Raw genomic sequence first — 18,222 nt, forward strand, 5'->3', positions numbered from 1 at the left:
AAACAGAGTTAAATAGGTTGATGTTTCATACGTTGACTCATCCCAGGATCAAACAGAGTTAAATAGGTTGATGTTTCATACGTTGACTCATCCCAGGATCAAACAGGTAAATAGGTTGATGTTTCATACGTTGACTCATCCCAGGATCAAACAGGTAAATAGGTTGATGTTTCATACGTTGACTCATCCCAGGATCAAACAGGTAAATAGGTTGATATTTCATACGTTGACTCATCCCAGGATCAAACAGGTAAATAGGTTGATATTTCATACGTTGACTCATCCCAGGATCAAACAGGTAAATAGGTTGATGTTTCATACGTTGACTCATCCCAGGATCAAACAGAGTTAAATAGGTTGATATTTCATACATTGACTCATCCCAGGATCAAACAGAGTTAAATAGGTTGATGTTTCATACGTTGACTCATCCCAGGATCAAACAGAGTTAAATAGGTTGATATTTCATACGTTGACTCATCCCAGGATCAAACAGGTAAATAGGTTGATATTTCATACGTTGACTCAGCCCAGGATCAAACAGGTAAATAGGTTGATATTTCATACGTTGACTCAGCCCAGGATCAAACAGGTAAATAGGTTGATATTTCATACGTTGACTCATCCCAGGATCAAACAGAGTTAAATAGGTTGATATTTCATACGTTGACTCAGCCCAGGATCAAACAGGTAAATAGGTTGATGTTTCATACGTTGACTCATCCCAGGATCAAACAGGTAAATAGGTTGATATTTCATACGTTGACTCAGCCCAGGATCAAACAGAGTTAAATAGGTTGATATTTCATACGTTGACTCATCCCAGGATCAAACAGGTAAATAGGTTGATGTTTCATACGTTGACTCATCCCAGGATCAAACAGGTAAATAGGTTGATGTTTCATACGTTGACTCATCCCAGGATCAAACAGAGGGAAATAGGTTGATATTTCATACGTTGACTCATCCCAGGATCAAACAGAGGGAAATAGGTTGATATTTCATACGTTGACTCATCCCAGGATCAAACAGAGGGAAATAGGTTGATATTTCATACGTTGACTCATCCCAGGATCAAACAGAGGGAAATAGGTTGATATTTCATATGTTGACTCATCCCAGGATCAAACAGAGGGAAATAGGTTGATATTTCATACGTTGACTCATCCCAGGATCAAACAGAGGAAACTAGGTTGATATTTCATACGTTGACTCATCCCAGGATCAAACAGAGGGAAATAGGTTGATATTTCATACGTTGACTCATCCCAGGATCAAACAGGTAAATAGGTTGATGTTTCAAACGTTGACTCATCCCAGGATCAAACAGAGGGAAATAGGTTGATATTTCATACGTTGACTCATCCCAGGATCAAACAGAGGGAAATAGGTTGATATTTCATACGTTGACTCATCCCAGGATCAAACAGAGGAAACTAGGTTGATATTTCATACGTTGACTCATCCCAGGATCAAACAGAGGGAAATAGGTTGATATTTCATACGTTGACTCATCCCAGGATCAAACAGGTAAATAGGTTGATGTTTCAAACGTTGACTCATCCCAGGATCAAACAGAGTTAAATAGGTTGATATTTCATACGTTGACTCATCCCAGGATCAAACAGGTAAATAGGTTGATGTTTCATACGTTGACTCATCCCAGGATCAAACAGGTAAATAGGTTGATGTTTCATACGTTGACTCATCCCAGGATCAAACAGGTAAATAGGTTGATGTTTCATACATTGACTCATCCCAGGATCAAACAGAGGGAAATAGGTTGATGTTTCAAACGTTGACTCATCCCAGGATCAAACAGAGGGAAATAGGTTGATATTTCATACGTTGACTCATCCCAGGATCAAACAGAGGGAAATAGGTTGATATTTCATACGTTGACTCATCCCAGGATCAAACAGAGGAAACTAGGTTGATATTTCATACGTTGACTCATCCCAGGATCAAACAGAGGGAAATAGGTTGATATTTCATACGTTGACTCATCCCAGGATCAAACAGGTAAATAGGTTGATGTTTCAAACGTTGACTCATCCCAGGATCAAACAGAGTTAAATAGGTTGATATTTCATACGTTGACTCATCCCAGGATCAAACAGGTAAATAGGTTGATGTTTCATACATTGACTCATCCCAGGATCAAACAGAGGGAAATAGGTTGATATTTCATACGTTGACTCATCCCAGGATCAAACAGGTAAATAGGTTGATATTTCATACGTTGACTCAGCCCAGGATCAAACAGGTAAATAGGTTGATATTTCATACGTTGGCTCATCCCAGGATCAAACAGAGGTAAATAGGTTGATGTTTCATACGTTGACTCATCCCAGGATCAAACAGAGGTAAATAGGTTGATGTTTCATACGTTGACTCATCCCAGGATCAAACAGAGGAAAATAGGTTGATATTTCATACGTTGACTCAGCCCAGGATCAAACAGGTAAATAGGTTGATATTTCATACGTTGACTCATCCCAGGATCAAACAGGTAAATGGGTTGATGTTTCATACGTTGACTCATCCCAGGATCAAACAGGTAAATAGGTTGATATTTCATACGTTGGACTCATCCCAGGATCAAACAGGTAAATAGGTTGATATTTCATACGTTGACTCATCCCAGGATCAAACAGAGGTAAATAGGTTGATATTTCATACGTTGACTCATCCCAGGATCAAACAGGTAAATAGGTTGATATTTCATACGTTGACTCATCCCAGGATCAAACAGGTAAATAGGTTGATATTTCATACGTTGACTCAGCCCAGGATCAAACAGAGGAAAATAGGTTGATATTTCATACGTTGACTCAGCCCAGGATCAAACAGGTAAATAGGTTGATATTTCATACGTTGACTCATCCCAGGATCAAACAGAGTTAAATAGGTTGATATTTCATACGTTGACTCATCCCAGGATCAAACAGGTAAATAGGTTGATATTTCATACGTTGACTCATCCCAGGATCAAACAGGTAAATAGGTTGATATTTCATACGTTGACTCATCCCAGGATCAAACAGAGTTAAATAGGTTGATATTTCATACGTTGACTCATCCCAGGATCAAACAGGTAAATAGGTTGATATTTCATACGTTGACTCATCCCAGGATCAAACAGGTAAATGGGTTGATGTTTCATACGTTGACTCATCCCAGGATCAAACAGGTAAATAGGTTGATATTTCATACGTTGGACTCATCCCAGGATCAAACAGGTAAATAGGTTGATATTTCATACGTTGACTCATCCCAGGATCAAACAGAGGAAAATAGGTTGATATTTCATACGTTGACTCATCCCGGGATCAAACAGAGTTAAATAGGTTGATGTTTCATACGTTGACTCATCCCAGGATCAAACAGAGTTAAATAGGTTGATATTTCATACGTTGACTCATCCCAGGATCAAACAGAGGTAAATAGGTTGATATTTCATACGTTGACTCATCCCAGGATCAAACAGAGTTAAATAGGTTGATATTTCATACGTTGACTCATCCCAGGATCAAACAGGTAAATAGGTTGATATTTCATACGTTGACTCATCCCAGGATCAAACAGGTAAATAGGTTGATATTTCATACGTTGACTCATCCCAGGATCAAACAGGTAAATGGGTTGATGTTTCATACGTTGACTCATCCCAGGATCAAACAGAGTTAAATAGGTTGATATTTCATACGTTGACTCATCCCAGGATCAAACAGGTAAATAGGTTGATATTTCATACGTTGACTCAGCCCAGGATCAAACAGGGGCTAAATAGGTTGATATTTCATACGTTGACTCAGCCCAGGATCAAACAGGTAAATAGGTTGATATTTCATACGTTGACTCAGCCCGGGATCAAACAGAGTTAAATAGGTTGATATTTCATACGTTGACTCAGCCCAGGATCAAACAGGTAAATAGGTTGATATTTCATACGTTGACTCAGCCCAGGATCAAACAGGTAAATAGGTTGATATTTCATACGTTGACTCAGCCCAGGATCAAACAGAGTTAAATAGGTTGATATTTCATACGTTGACTCATCCCAGGATCAAACAGGTAAATAGGTTGATGTTTCATACGTTGACTCATCCCAGGATCAAACAGGTAAATAGGTTGATGTTTCATACGTTGACTCATCCCAGGATCAAACAGAGGGAAATAGGTTGATATTTCATACGTTGACTCATCCCAGGATCAAACAGAGGGAAATAGGTTGATATTTCATACGTTGACTCATCCCAGGATCAAACAGAGGGAAATAGGTTGATATTTCATACGTTGACTCATCCCAGGATCAAACAGAGGAAACTAGGTTGATATTTCATACGTTGACTCATCCCAGGATCAAACAGAGGAAATAGGTTGATATTTCATATGTTGACTCATCCCAGGATCAAACAGAGGAAATAGGTTGATATTTCATACGTTGACTCATCCCAGGATCAAACAGGTAAACTAGGTTGATATTTCATACGTTGACTCATCCCAGGATCAAACAGAGGGAAATAGGTTGATATTTCATACGTTGACTCATCCCAGGATCAAACAGGTAAATAGGTTGATGTTTCAAACGTTGACTCATCCCAGGATCAAACAGAGGGAAATAGGTTGATATTTCATACGTTGACTCATCCCAGGATCAAACAGAGGGAAATAGGTTGATATTTCATACGTTGACTCAGCCCAGGATCAAACAGAAGAAACTAGGTTGATATTTCATACGTTGACTCATCCCAGGATCAAACAGAGGGAAATAGGTTGATATTTCATACGTTGACTCATCCCAGGATCAAACAGGTAAATAGGTTGATGTTTCAAACGTTGACTCATCCCAGGATCAAACAGAGTTAAATAGGTTGATATTTCATACGTTGACTCATCCCAGGATCAAACAGGTAAATAGGTTGATGTTTCATTTGACTCATCCCAGGATCAAACAGGTAAATAGGTTGATGTTTCATACTCTCATCCCAGGATCAAACAGAGGTAAATAGGTTGATATTTCATACGTTGACTCATCCCAGGATCAAACAGGTAAATAGGTTGATATTTCATACGTTGACTCATCCCAGGATCAAACAGGTAAATAGGTTGATGTTTCATACATTGACTCATCCCAGGATCAAACAGGTAAATAGGTTGATATTTCATACGTTGACTCATCAGCCCAGGATCAAACAGGTAAATAGGTTGATATTTCATACGTTGACTCAGCCCAGGATCAAACAGGTAAATAGGTTGATATTTCATATGTTGACTCAGCCCAGGATCAAACAGGTAAATAGGTTGATGTTTCATACGTTGACTCATCCCAGGATCAAACAGGTAAATAGGTTGATGTTTCATACGTTGACTCATCCCAGGATCAAACAGGTAAATAGGTTGATATTTCATACGTTGACTCAGCCCAGGATCAAACAGGTAAATAGGTTGATATTTCATACGTTGACTCAGCCCAGGATCAAACAGGTAAATAGGTTGATATTTCATACGTTGACTCAGCCCAGGATCAAACAGGTAAATAGGTTGATATTTCATACGTTGACTCAGCCCAGGATCAAACAGGTAAATAGGTTGATATTTCATACGTTGACTCAGCCCAGGATCAAACAGAGGTAAATAGGTTGATGTTTCATACATTGACTCTTCCCAGGATCAAACAGGTAAATAGGTTGATATTTCATACGTTGACTCAGCCCAGGATCAAACAGGTAAATAGGTTGATATTTCATACGTTGACTCAGCCCAGGATCAAACAGGTAAATAGGTTGATATTTCATACGTTGACTCAGCCCAGGATCAAACAGGTAAATAGGTTGATATTTCATACGTTGACTCAGCCCAGGATCAAACAGGTAAATAGGTTGATATTTCATACGTTGACTCAGCCCAGGATCAAACAGGTAAATAGGTTGATATTTCATACGTTGACTCAGCCCAGGATCAAACAGGTAAATAGGTTGATATTTCATAGGCGTTGACTCAGCCCAGGATCAAACAGGTAAATAGGTTGATGTTTCATACGTTGACTCAGCCCAGGATCAAACAGTAAATAGGTTGATGTTTCATACGTTGACTCAGCCCAGGATCAAACAGGTAAATAGGTTGATATTTCATACGTTGACTCAGCCCAGGATCAAACAGGTAAATAGGTTGATATTTCATACGTTGACTCAGCCCAGGATCAAACAGGTAAATAGGTTGATATTTCATACGTTGACTCAGCCCGGGATCAAACAGAGTTTGTCAGGGCCTCGGGACTCTCTAATTTGCGTCACGCTAAGGTAGAAACACTAGGCTGCCGACCAAGCCAAAACCAGGGAGAATTCATGGCACCCATCCAGAAGTGCCGTGCAGAAAGCATTGTGGAAAGGAGCAATCCGTAATCAATCAGACGGGGTGAACGTAGTTTCATCAATCAACGTCAGAATACATGACCCTCCCTCAGGACGTAGGACGGCATGCGTGGACTGTGTGTTAAATGATTCACTGTCTATGTGAAAGGAAACGGTGTGCTTTTCGCTATTGAATGCAAACTAGGTCCAGACAAAGAACTTCTTAACTAAATCAAGGATGTAGTCTTCATGAAATGGATTATTACCCAGTATAACAGACCATTGCAGAGATGGAGAATGCATTAGGTTAGACAGAGACCAGAAAATACAGATTTCTAATCTCGATTCCATCCACAACGTAGTAGAAGCAATTTCTATGCAACGTACAAACTCTGAACAGTCAGTCGTTCGACCGTTAAAATTTCAAGTGGCTCAGGACGAGCCAACGTGATAGGCAGAATAACTAAGTCCCAGTGTTTGTTCAGGACGAGCCAACGTGATAGGCAGAATAACTAAGTCCCAGTGTTTGTTCAGAATGAGCCAACGTGATAGGCAGAATAACTAAGTCCCAGTGTTTGTTCAGAATAAGCCAACGTGATAGGCAGAATAACTAAGTCCCAGTGTTTTTCAGGACGAGCCAACGTGATAGGCAGAATAACTAAGTCCCAGTGTTTGTTCAGGACGAGCCAACGTGATAGGCAGAATAACTAAGTCCCAGTGTTTGTTCAGGACGAGCCAACGTGATAGGCAGAATAACTAAGTCCCAGTGTTTGTTCAGGACGAGCCAACGTGATAGGCAGAATAACTAAGTCCCAGTGTTTGTTCAGGACGAGCCAACGTGATAGGCAGAATAACTAAGTCCCAGTGTTTGTTCAGGACGAGCCAACGTGATAGGCAGAATAACTAAGTCCCAGTGTTTGTTCAGGACGAGCCAACGTGATAGGCAGAATAACTAAGTCCCAGTGTTTGTTCAGGACGAGCCAACGTGATAGGCAGAATAACTAAGTCCCAGTGTTTGTTCAGGACGAGCCAACGTGATAGGCAGAATAACTAAGTCCCAGTGTTTGTTCAGGACGAGCCAACGTGTTTGTTCATAGGCAGAATAACTAAGTCCCAGTGTTTGTTCAGGTTTGTTCACGAGCCAACGTGATTGGCAGAATAACTAAGTCCCAGTGTTTGTTCAGAATAAGCCAACGTGATAGGCAGAATAACTAAGTCCCAGTGTTTGTTCAGTGTTTGTTTGTTCAGGACGAGCCAACGTGATTGGCAGAATAACTAAGTCCCAGTGTTTGTTCAGGACGAGCCAACGTGATTAACTAAGGTGTTTGTTCAGAATAACAGAATAAGTCCCAGTGTTTGTTCAGAATAAGCCAACGTGATAGGCAGAATAACTAAGTCCCAGTGTTTGTTCAGGACGAGCCAACGTGATAGGCAGAATAACTAAGACCCAGTGTTTGTTCAGGACGAGCCAACGTGATAGGCAGAATAACTAAGTCCCAGTGTTTGTTCAGGACGAGCCAACGTGATAGGCAGAATAACTAAGTCCCAGTGTTTGTTCAGGACGAGCCAACGTGATAGGCAGAATAACTAAGTCCCAGTGTTTGTTCAGGACGAGCCAACGTGATAGGCAGAATAACTAAGTCCCAGTGTTTGTTCAGGACGAGCCAACGTGATAGGCAGAATAACTAAGTCCCAGTGTTTGTTCAGGACGAGCCAACGTGATAGGCAGAATAACTAAGTCCCAGTGTTTGTTCAGGACGAGCCAACGTGATAGGCAGAATAACTAAGTCCCAGTGTTTGTTCAGGACGAGCCAACGTGATTGGCAGAATAACTAAGTCCCAGTGTTTGTTCAGGACGAGCCAACGTGATAGGCAGAATAACTAAGTCCCAGTGTTTGTTCAGGACGAGCCAACGTGATAGGCAGAATAACTAAGTCCCAGTGTTTGTTCAGGACGAGCCAACGTGATTGGCAGAATAACTAAGTCCCAGTGTTTGTTCAGGACGAGCCAACGTGATTGGCAGAATAACTAAGTCCCAGTGTTTGTTCAGGACGAGCCAACGTGATTGGCAGAATAACTAAGTCCCAGTGTTTGTTCAGGACGAGCCAACGTGATTGGCAGAATAACTAAGTCCCAGTGTTTGTTCAGGACGAGCCAACGTGATTGGCAGAATAACTAAGTCCCAGTGTTTGTTCAGGACGAGCCAACGTGATAGGCAGAATAACTAAGTCCCAGTGTTTGTTCAGGACGAGCCAACGTGATTGGCAGAATAACTAAGTCCCAGTGTTTGTTCAGGACGAGCCAACGTGATTGGCAGAATAACTAAGTCCCAGTGTTTACATCAGTATCCATCTTTAACGATCTGCTTGCTTATTAGGGAAAATACACACCCCTTTTGAGTTTTGGTTTGGTTTTTAAAAAGGTGAGTATTCCTCTAGTGCTGCGGAGAGGGTGACCCACACAGGCAAGTGACCACAGCAGGCTAGCCTAACTAGTGGAAAAGCTCAGACTCTGTCAACAGGTCAAATCATTTCACAATGGAGTGAGTAAAGTGGATTTTCAATTTTCCAAACGAAGGGCAGTGTTATGGGTTCTCTATGGGTTCTCTATGGCTTCTCTATGGGTTCTCTATGGGTTCTTGGCAGTTCTCATTGTGACGATGACCAAAGCATTTGAAGCCTGTTTGGACAAGTCCATTCACACCAAGTCCATTCATCATACGGCCAATGGCGTGGCTGTGTGGCCAATCTATGGGTGCGAACTGACCAATCAGAAGCTGCATATGCCGTTACAGGGCACAGTCATGGGAAGGGGAAGTATATCAGGTGTTGACAGGACTGTGTCCAGACAAAGAAACACTCAGTGAAGAGATGAGCGAGTCAGGTGCAGCTGTACACGTAGACGTCTGTGTTTGAGGGTTGAGAACCCATTATCTTCTCCATCCTGTGGTTAACAGTAACTTCTCCTATCATGGCACCAATGACAAAGCTTATGGCACTCACGCTAAAGCTGTGAATCCTGTGGCCAGTAGAGAGTGGTGGTATTGTTTGCAGGGGTGGTCCTCTCAAAATGCTTTTGCAAACTCGTTTGCAACATATTTGAGAAGAATGTGAACAATAATAAATGACTTTCGAAGGAAGTCTTGGATTCACATTAGAAGCAGGTGTACAAAGACTCTTGAACAATTCCTTTAACCAAGTGTCACTTTTCCCCAGCTATATTCATTCTGTAGACACAATGAGCAGCTCCAGCAGATGCACAGCTGCTTTAGGTTTTCTCACAACACTCTTTCAGTGTCAGACACCTATAACTGGGCCACGCAGTAGCGGAATGCAGTGAGGGACAGTCGGCCTACAGAGAGGCAGGGGGACAGCGAGGCATCGCGTTGGCACCATTTCCGTCAGACAGACAGATGGCGAGGTAAAGATACACAACCAAAAGTATGTGGACAAACATCTCATTCCAAAATCCTGGGTATTAATATGGAGTTGGTCCCCCCCTTTGCTACTACAAGAGGCTCCACTCTTCTGGGAAGGCTCTCCACTAGATGTCGGAACATTGCTGCGGGGACTTGCTTCCATTCAGCCACAAGAGCATTAGTGAGGTCGGGCAATGATGTTGGGCAATTAGGCCTGGCTTGCAGTCGGCGTTCCAATTCATCCCAAAGGTGTTTGATGGGGTTGAGGACAGGGCTCTGTGCAGGCCAGTCAAGTTCTTCCACACCGATCTCGACAAACCATTTCTGTATGGACCTTTGTGCACGAGAGCATTGTCATGCTGAAACAGGAAAGGGCCTTCCCCAAACTGTTGCCACAAAGCTGGAAGCACAGAATGGTCTATAATGTCATTGAATACTGAAGCATTAAGAATTCCCTTCACTGGAACTAAAGGGCCTAGCCGTAACCATGAAAAACAGCCCCAGACCATTATTCCTCCTCCACCAAACTTTACATTTGGCAATATGCGTTTGGGCAGGTAGCGTTTCCCTGGCATCCGCCAAACCCAGATTCGTCCATCGGACTGCCTAGTGGTGAAGCGTGATTCATTACACCAGAGAAAGCGTTTCCACTGCCCCAGAGTCCAATGGCGGCAAGCTTTGCACCACTCCAGCCAACGGTTGTCATTGTGCTTGTGTGTAGCTGCTCGGCCAAACCCATTTAATTTTGGAACTCAGCACTCGGCTGTCCCGTTCTGTGAGCTTGTGTAGCCTACCACTTCGGGCCTGAGCTGTTGTTGCTCCTAGACGCTTCACAATAACAGAGGTTACAGTTGACCGGGGCAGCTCTAGAAGGGCAGAATTTTGGCGAACTGACTTGTTGAAAACGTGGCATCCTATAATGGTGTCACGTTGAAAATCACTGAGCTCTTCAGTAAGGGCATTCTATTGCCAATGTTTGTCTATGGAGATTGCATCGCTGTGTGCTCTATTTTATACACCTGTCAACAACGGGTATGGCTGAAATAGCCGAATCCACTCATTTGAAAGGGTGCCCACATACTTTTGTATATGTAGTGAATCTGCACCTCCATCTTATCTAGACACTCAGAGAAGAAGCTAACTATCTCTGGAGTCCAGAAGAAGGGAAAGTAGGAAACGTTTGAAAGATAACTCAGAATCTGACAAGTTTACAGAATATGTATGACAAGTCATCTTATAATCTATAGTGCTATCTTATTTGGGCTAATGGTTCATTCATTTTCTCTGTGAATTTTTCTCTTTTCCTCAAATATGCCACCACTTTCTTCAAAGGTGTATCTTAACCTTCAGACACAGAGATACACACATACAAGTAGGCACCTTTATGTTGCCAGGGTAACACAGCGGCCATTTTGGCTGTGCGGTAGGAGTTGTAGGAGTTGGGAATGGGCTGGATCCTGTAAGGTTGAATACTGACTAACTTTTCTCTTTCTCAGCATTCATGTTTTTACTCCCTTTCAAGGCCTGTTTTAGTGCGCTGTGTATCGTTGTTGATCATCTTTTGACAGGTTTTGTGTAAAGGTTGCTCTATAACCCTTCTGAAAGTCCCTTGTCCTACTAATTGTGGGGTTGTCAGGAAAAATGTGGCTTGTGGGGGCTTGAGCGCTGGTGTGATATGTTGGCCTGGGGGTGACAAATACACCCCAAAATACCCTCGGTACACATTTGTAGGTTCCTCCCTCCACACTCACTCGCTTTATTCGATCCCTATTCTGTTTAGATACATTAATTTACCTCATCAACTCAAGAAAGGCCCAGCGTTACGAATATGCATGATTCATGTCATGGACATTTCTGTGGCTCACATTATCAATGTCCATAAAGAGAAATGTCATATCCTTTCAAATTGCCCCGTAACATTTTTGCTAATTGTCTCTGGGATTGTGACCCTAACACGATTACGGGATGCGGCAGAGGGTAGCAAATTGTTTTTCGAAGAAGGAATGTAACTTGTTATTTATGTTGTGCTATGTACTGCTAACACTTTCCTATGATGTTATTGGCACTCCTGTGTTTGACTCAATGACTTTTGTCCTGACTTAACTTCAAAGCAATGTACTGATGTGTAACACCCTAAAAATGTTTTATTAACTGTGGGTGTGATTATATTACAAAGGACAAAAAAGCAATTTGTTTACATTCAATTCCCCTCTAAGACTGAATATGAAGGCATAGAGATCCGGGTAAGACAGAAAGATCTGACAAATTGTTAACTGTGTCAAGTGAATAGGATTTCTTCATGTCCCATGTTTTAGCATATCTAGTGGGAGGATATGGGTGTTGGGACCACATCTGTAGACTGTGTTTCAGGGTAGAAACTAGGGGGAATCAGTTTCCCCCAGCTGGTCTTCAGGGTTTGAATACAGATCACCATGCCCCCAGGCGGAATGGGATTTGAACCATTCTTCATGAAAACTGAAAAACACAATGAATTATTCAGATAATTATTTTATTTTTCACACAAAAAATAAAATAAAATAAAAAAGAAATGGGGGGAAAGTTGTTTATCAATATCCGAGAACAATCTTACACAGCTTTCTTTTTGTAATTTTTTTTTCATGCAAAAATCATGCGGCCAATTTGTTGATGTAAGTGACCTGAACTCCGTGGTTTGCTATCTTATTTAACCCAAAGAAAAACTGAAAGCTAGCGTAGAAATAGAACAGCATAGACAGGCAGATAGAGAAGGATAACTTGTATCTAGTAGATGTTGATATGTTGTTTAGTCTTTTAAACATGTACATTAACATATATGTGTAGTCTTGTCCAGTCTAGCATCAGGGAGATATCAGGAGTAGCAGAATATTTATTATTATCTTATACAATGTATTGTACATCTGTTTAGTCAACTTAACTCTTTAAATAGAAGACTAGAGACTAACTAAACTAGCTTTAGAACTAACCTCATGTTAGGTTTTAGTGATGTTCTAATAATGGTGTTGGTGTTTTCATTTGAACTGTTGTTGCTTTCTATTTTGGTCCTGAGGAGGTGCCCTCAGTTTCTCACTAATGCCGTCTTCCCTCCGTTGTCTCTTTCTTGTCCTAGGAGGTGAATTAGTGTTGCCCATTATAACTGTGGACTCCCTAGAACCCCCCTACGCCACCCGCTACCCCGTAATCCCCCCGCCCCCCACCTACCGCCCCTTCCTCGAAACCACCAAAGAATCCCTCCCCTTGCCCAACGGCCGCCCCCCCTGCCCACTGGATCAGGAGGACTGCGAGGAGGCGGGACCCATCGAGGTGTCCGCCTACGGCTCGGGCGAGATGACCGAGTCGGACGATGAGGACTATTACAAAAACTCCCCCCTCGTCACCGATAGGACGGTCCTCCCCCCTCCCCCCAACGAGGGCAGCGTCCAGAACCCCCGCGACCGCCACTTCTCCAACCGGCCCCCTAACTCCCACCGCCCCCCCTTGTCGTCCACCCCCACGGCCAACCCTGACCAGCTAGGCCCCAGGCTCAACAAGCCAGGCGGCAGCAGCAGCAACATTCCTGCCGGCAAGATGAACACCCGGGATCAGGTGCTGCTGCCGCCCACCCACCCCTCCTCCGACCCTGACCGCCACCGCCATGCCCCAGGCGTAACCTACCCTCCCAATTTCCCCCATGTGCCCACCCCAGACCCCACATCCCCGGAGAGAGGAGGGCCTCCCGGCGCGGTAGAGGTGATCAGGGAGTCCACCAGCACCACGGGCATGGTGGTGGGCATCGTGGCGGCCGCCGCCCTCTGCATCCTCATCCTGCTCTACGCCATGTACAAGTACCGTAACCGGGACGAGGGCTCCTACCAGGTGGACCAGAGCCGTAACTACATCAGTAACTCGGCCACGCAGAGCAACGGCACCCTGGTGAAGGAGAAGCAGCCAGGCACAGCCAAGACAACCATCAAGAACAAGAAGAACAAAGACAAGGAGTACTATGTCTGAGACTGGCCTAGCCAGAGACAGAGGACGAAAGGAGACGCACAGAGAGAGGGAGGGACGGAGAGGAGGAGAGAGGGAAGAGTTGAAGGTATAGGTAGGAGAGAGGGAGGGACGGAGAGGAGGAGAGAGGGAAGAGTTGAAGGTATAGGTAGGAGAGAGGCAATAGATGAACTGACAACTGTAGAGTAATGAGTCATATCTTTGTTGGCAGAGTTTGATTTAGTTTAGTATAGAGGTAACCTTACTGACAAAATGACCTCCTAGCTTTCCTTCTCAACCCATTTAGAGTCTACAGCAGAGAGAGAGAAGATGAGAATGGCAAAGAAACATATTTCATTAGATCTACACATACTCATTTTTAACCACAGTTATTACAAAAAACGTGTGGTATTTTTCTCCATTACAGTAATATTCTTTTCTCACATGGCCGTATAAACTTTTTTTTAATTTTTTTTTTTAAACACAGAGAGACAAAGTCTTGGCTACAACAAATGGCTGCCAAACCTCGCTCAATGCAACATCATTTTGTGCCAATCGCCAGACCCAGAGCTCATGCTACAATGGAGCCAGCTAATCCAGCAGCGTTTGAAAGGGTATTGTATTGTATATAGCCTACAATCAGAGTTAAGCATGGGGCTACAGAGAGACACAGAGAAGGAAGACCCACCATCAGTGTTAGAGCAGAGGCCTATTGTTTGCTATCAGATGCTATGTAGCGGGTCTAAACAGTCAACAAGCTAACGGAGTCAATCGTAAATATCTAAATAGATGGGTTTGTATTGGAAGTTGAAACCCCACTGCTAGCCAAGTATGATAACACAAAATGACTGCCAATATACAGAAACGAGGTGTCAAGTCTGCCTTCTTCCCTCCTCCAAGTATTGAAACATCACCTCGCTCCTCTCGTAAAGTCTCTCTTGTTCTCTCCCCCTCCCCTTCTCTTTCTCTCAATGTCTGTGGTTCCCGAGGAGCTGATGACACATTATTCTGCTGTGTTTCAAGCATGTAGTATTCATTTACAAAAAAGAGATGACTATTTCTGTGGAGAAAAAAAAATGATGATGCTGATTGATAACGTTTAACTAGCGTGTGAGAACAACAAAAGCTCCAACCAACCAACGGATGCTACTTGTTACGTTTTAGCTGCAAAACCAACTTCTGAGGCCAAAACCCTGGGTCGTCTTTCAGTTTTCCAACAGATAGGCTATCCGTCATGTGTTTTCTTCTGGGCTCCACGCAGCATTTCCCCCTACTGAGCCCACTAATGCGGAGGAACCAGCTCACGTCGTTACTATCAAACACAGACCAGAAACCAACCTCCAGCAGACAAACTGACTTTGTTCTAAATAAATATATATATGTATAGAAGTTTCAGAGAAAAAAAAAACTATGGACCTAACTGAGAGCATAAGAGGAGAAATTCACCCGAATGCGTGTGTATCAGTGGACTGGGTGATAAATAACAAATTTGATGGACTATTGATACTTTGACGTGAGACCGATCCCCCCCTCCCCCCCCTCCCCCCACACACCCACCAATCATACACACTATGACCAACTTTCAACGACAGTGGGAAACGCAGGTTTCTTTCCCTCAAAAATGCGAGACATTTGATGGAAATTGTGAATTAATTTGCTGGAGTCCCACTTTCGCCCCCTAGTGTTGGGGGGAAAGCGTACGTTACCTTGGATCTGCGTTCTTGCCTCTCATTGGTCAAGACTGATAACAGCCAATGAGGGCAAGTCTAGTGAAAAACATTCAATGAAAAAAATAATTACAGAACAAGGCAAACAGCAGTTCCCTTGCAGATGGACAAGAACTCTAGTATTCCAATTTTCTCAACTATTAAAAAAGAAAACTGTACCATGAAAAGAAAAGAAAAACCTCCAAAAAAAGTTTGTGCAATGTCTAAATATTTGAATCTCTCATCCCATTACTAAGAAAATATGTGTTTTCCCTTCCTGTTTAGAGAAAAAAGTATGACAAAGATAATTGATTCTGGGAAATTGGAAATTGATATATAATTGGTAATTGAGCAACTGTGATTTGGGTTTCAAACATAAAACCATGTTTTCTCCTTGTCAGTACGGAGAAAAGATACTTTCCTCTCCATCCCTCCTGCTGCCACCTCACTCCGTTCTTTTCCTAAATCAATCCCCCCATCCTTCATCCCCCTTTATTCACGATGGCAGAGTGTATGTAACCATTCATTAACTTAAGACCGAACAGGGTCTTATCTATTTTCTATTGTTTTATATCTATCTCTGTAACTGCTAGAGTCAAAACGGCTGCCAAGTCTGGAGACTGGCTCCATCCCATCCTTCTTCCTCATCCAGTTTGTCCGGTTTATGTTCCTCTCCGTCCTCCTCCTCCCAGTATCTACCTGTTCTTTCTAAATGTTATTGTAAAGTGTTCCAGTGAGATGACTCTAAATATGTGTACATTAACAGAGGGGAATACACTTGGTTATATACTTCTTATATCTCTTGTTGCGTGGTCTGTTGGTCTCGATCAGTCACATATATTCCAGATGTTGTTTTTCACATCGAGGAGTACTACTTTAACACGTGCTTAACACAAAGTACCTCCATCTTTAACACGTACTTGACACTAAGTAGCTTCTACTTTAACACGTGCTTAACACTAAGTTTTCTTCTACTTTAACACATACTTAACACTAAGTATATTCTACTTTAACACGTACTTAACACTAAGTATCTTCTACTTTAACACGTACTTAACACTCAGTATCTTCTACTTTAACACATACTTAACACTCAGTATCTTCTACTTTAACACATACTTAACACAAGGAACTACTACTTTAACACGTACATAACACAAGGAACTTCTACTTTAACACGTGCTTAACACTAAGTATATCCTACTTCCACTTACAGAAGGGGAAGTTGAAGCTGGCACTTTATAGGGACTAATGAGGCTGGATATTTAAGGTATTATTCCAGTATAATGTTAGTCCAGTACACCTGTCAGGAGTCGTTAATACACATGCACAGACATCACAACATAACAATCCTGTCTGCCTTCCAGGGTTGACTAGGTGACGAGTGGAAGAGGAGATAAGAGTTGTTTCCTTACCTACACACATAGGTCATACTGTATTTACCAGTATTTACCAATACTGTACACTCACCGGACAGTTTATTAGGTACCCCATTCAGGAAAATGGATCGTTCCTACAGACAGTGAGTCACGTGGCTTGGATTGCTACATAAAGCAGGCGGACAGGCATTCTGTTACTAAGCGAGTTTTGGACTTGGTATGATCGTCTGTGCCAGGCACGCCGGATCCCGTATCGGGACTTTTGATGCAGAACAGTGTCGTCATGTGGAGGAAAATAGCTTGTTGATGAGAGTGGGTTTTAAAAAAATGTAACTAGGCAAGTCAGTTACCAGGGAACAGTGGGTTAACTACCTTGTTCAGGGGCAGAACAACAGGGATTCGATCCAGCAACCTTTTGGTTACTGGCCCAACGCTCTAACCACTATGTTACCTGCTGCTCCAGGTTGAAGGAGGATGGCAAAACTGGTGGTGTACCGCCATCCAATCTCCAGCAATTGCGCGATGCCATCACATCAGCATGGACAAACATTACTGTGGAATGTTTTTGACTTGTAGAATCCATGCCTCAAAGATATCAGGCTGTTCTGAAGGGACAGGAGGTCCGACCTGGTACTAGATGGATGTACCTTATAAACTGAGTGTATACTTAAACAATAAAGCATGGGGGGGTGGTATATGACTAATATACCACGGCTAAGGGCTGTTCTTTGGCATGACGCATCTTGGTTTACAGCCCTTAGCCGTGGTATATTGGCCATATAACACAAACCCCCAATGTGCCTTATTGCTATTATAAAGTGGTTACCAACGTAGAGCAGTAAAAATACATGTTTTGTCATACCCATGGTATATGCTTTCAGCCAATCAGCATTCAGGGCTTCAACCACCCAGTGTATACTCCCGTATAATGAGCACGCACATAATGGAGAACATCTGGCCTCCAACCCCACACACTATGGAGAACATCTGGCTTCCAACTCCACACACTATGGAGAACATCTGGCTTCCAACTCCACACACTATGGAGAACATCTGGCTTCCAACTCCACACACTATGGAGAACATCTGGCTTCCAACTCCACACACTATGGAGAGCATCTGGCTTCCAACCCCACACACTACGGAGAACATCTGGCTTCCAACTCCACACACTATAGTGAACATCTGGCTTCCAACTCCACACACTATGGAGAACATCTGGCTTCCAACTCCACACACTATGGAGAACATCTGGCTTCCAACCCCACAGAGGTGACTTACACTGGTAGTGATGGTATCTTCTACATCCCTTTGGCTCTCACAATCCTGGGGGTATGTGCAGTGGAGACACTAACAGGAAAGTCTGATAATTGAAATGTATATTTTTATTTCTCCCTACA

The 18,222-nt window shown here is 42.8% G+C and overlaps 1 protein-coding gene across 1 annotated transcript in view; it reads left to right on the forward strand.

Moving 5' to 3' along the window:
* The window catches only part of LOC118392701 (neurexin-1-like), a 1,157,590-nt gene extending 1,141,351 nt beyond the window's left edge, over positions 1 to 16,239 (forward strand). The window contains exon 23 of the mRNA XM_052460740.1: positions 12,881 to 16,239. Within this exon, the coding sequence (XP_052316700.1) occupies positions 12,881 to 13,761 (881 nt within the window). The 3' untranslated portion in view covers positions 13,762 to 16,239. The remainder of the gene's footprint in view (positions 1 to 12,880) is intronic.
* Positions 16,240 to 18,222: the final 1,983 nt, after the last annotated feature.

This window comes from Oncorhynchus keta, chromosome 13, assembly GCF_023373465.1.
Source record: "Oncorhynchus keta strain PuntledgeMale-10-30-2019 chromosome 13, Oket_V2, whole genome shotgun sequence".
Classification (NCBI taxonomy): domain Eukaryota; kingdom Metazoa; phylum Chordata; class Actinopteri; order Salmoniformes; family Salmonidae; genus Oncorhynchus; species Oncorhynchus keta.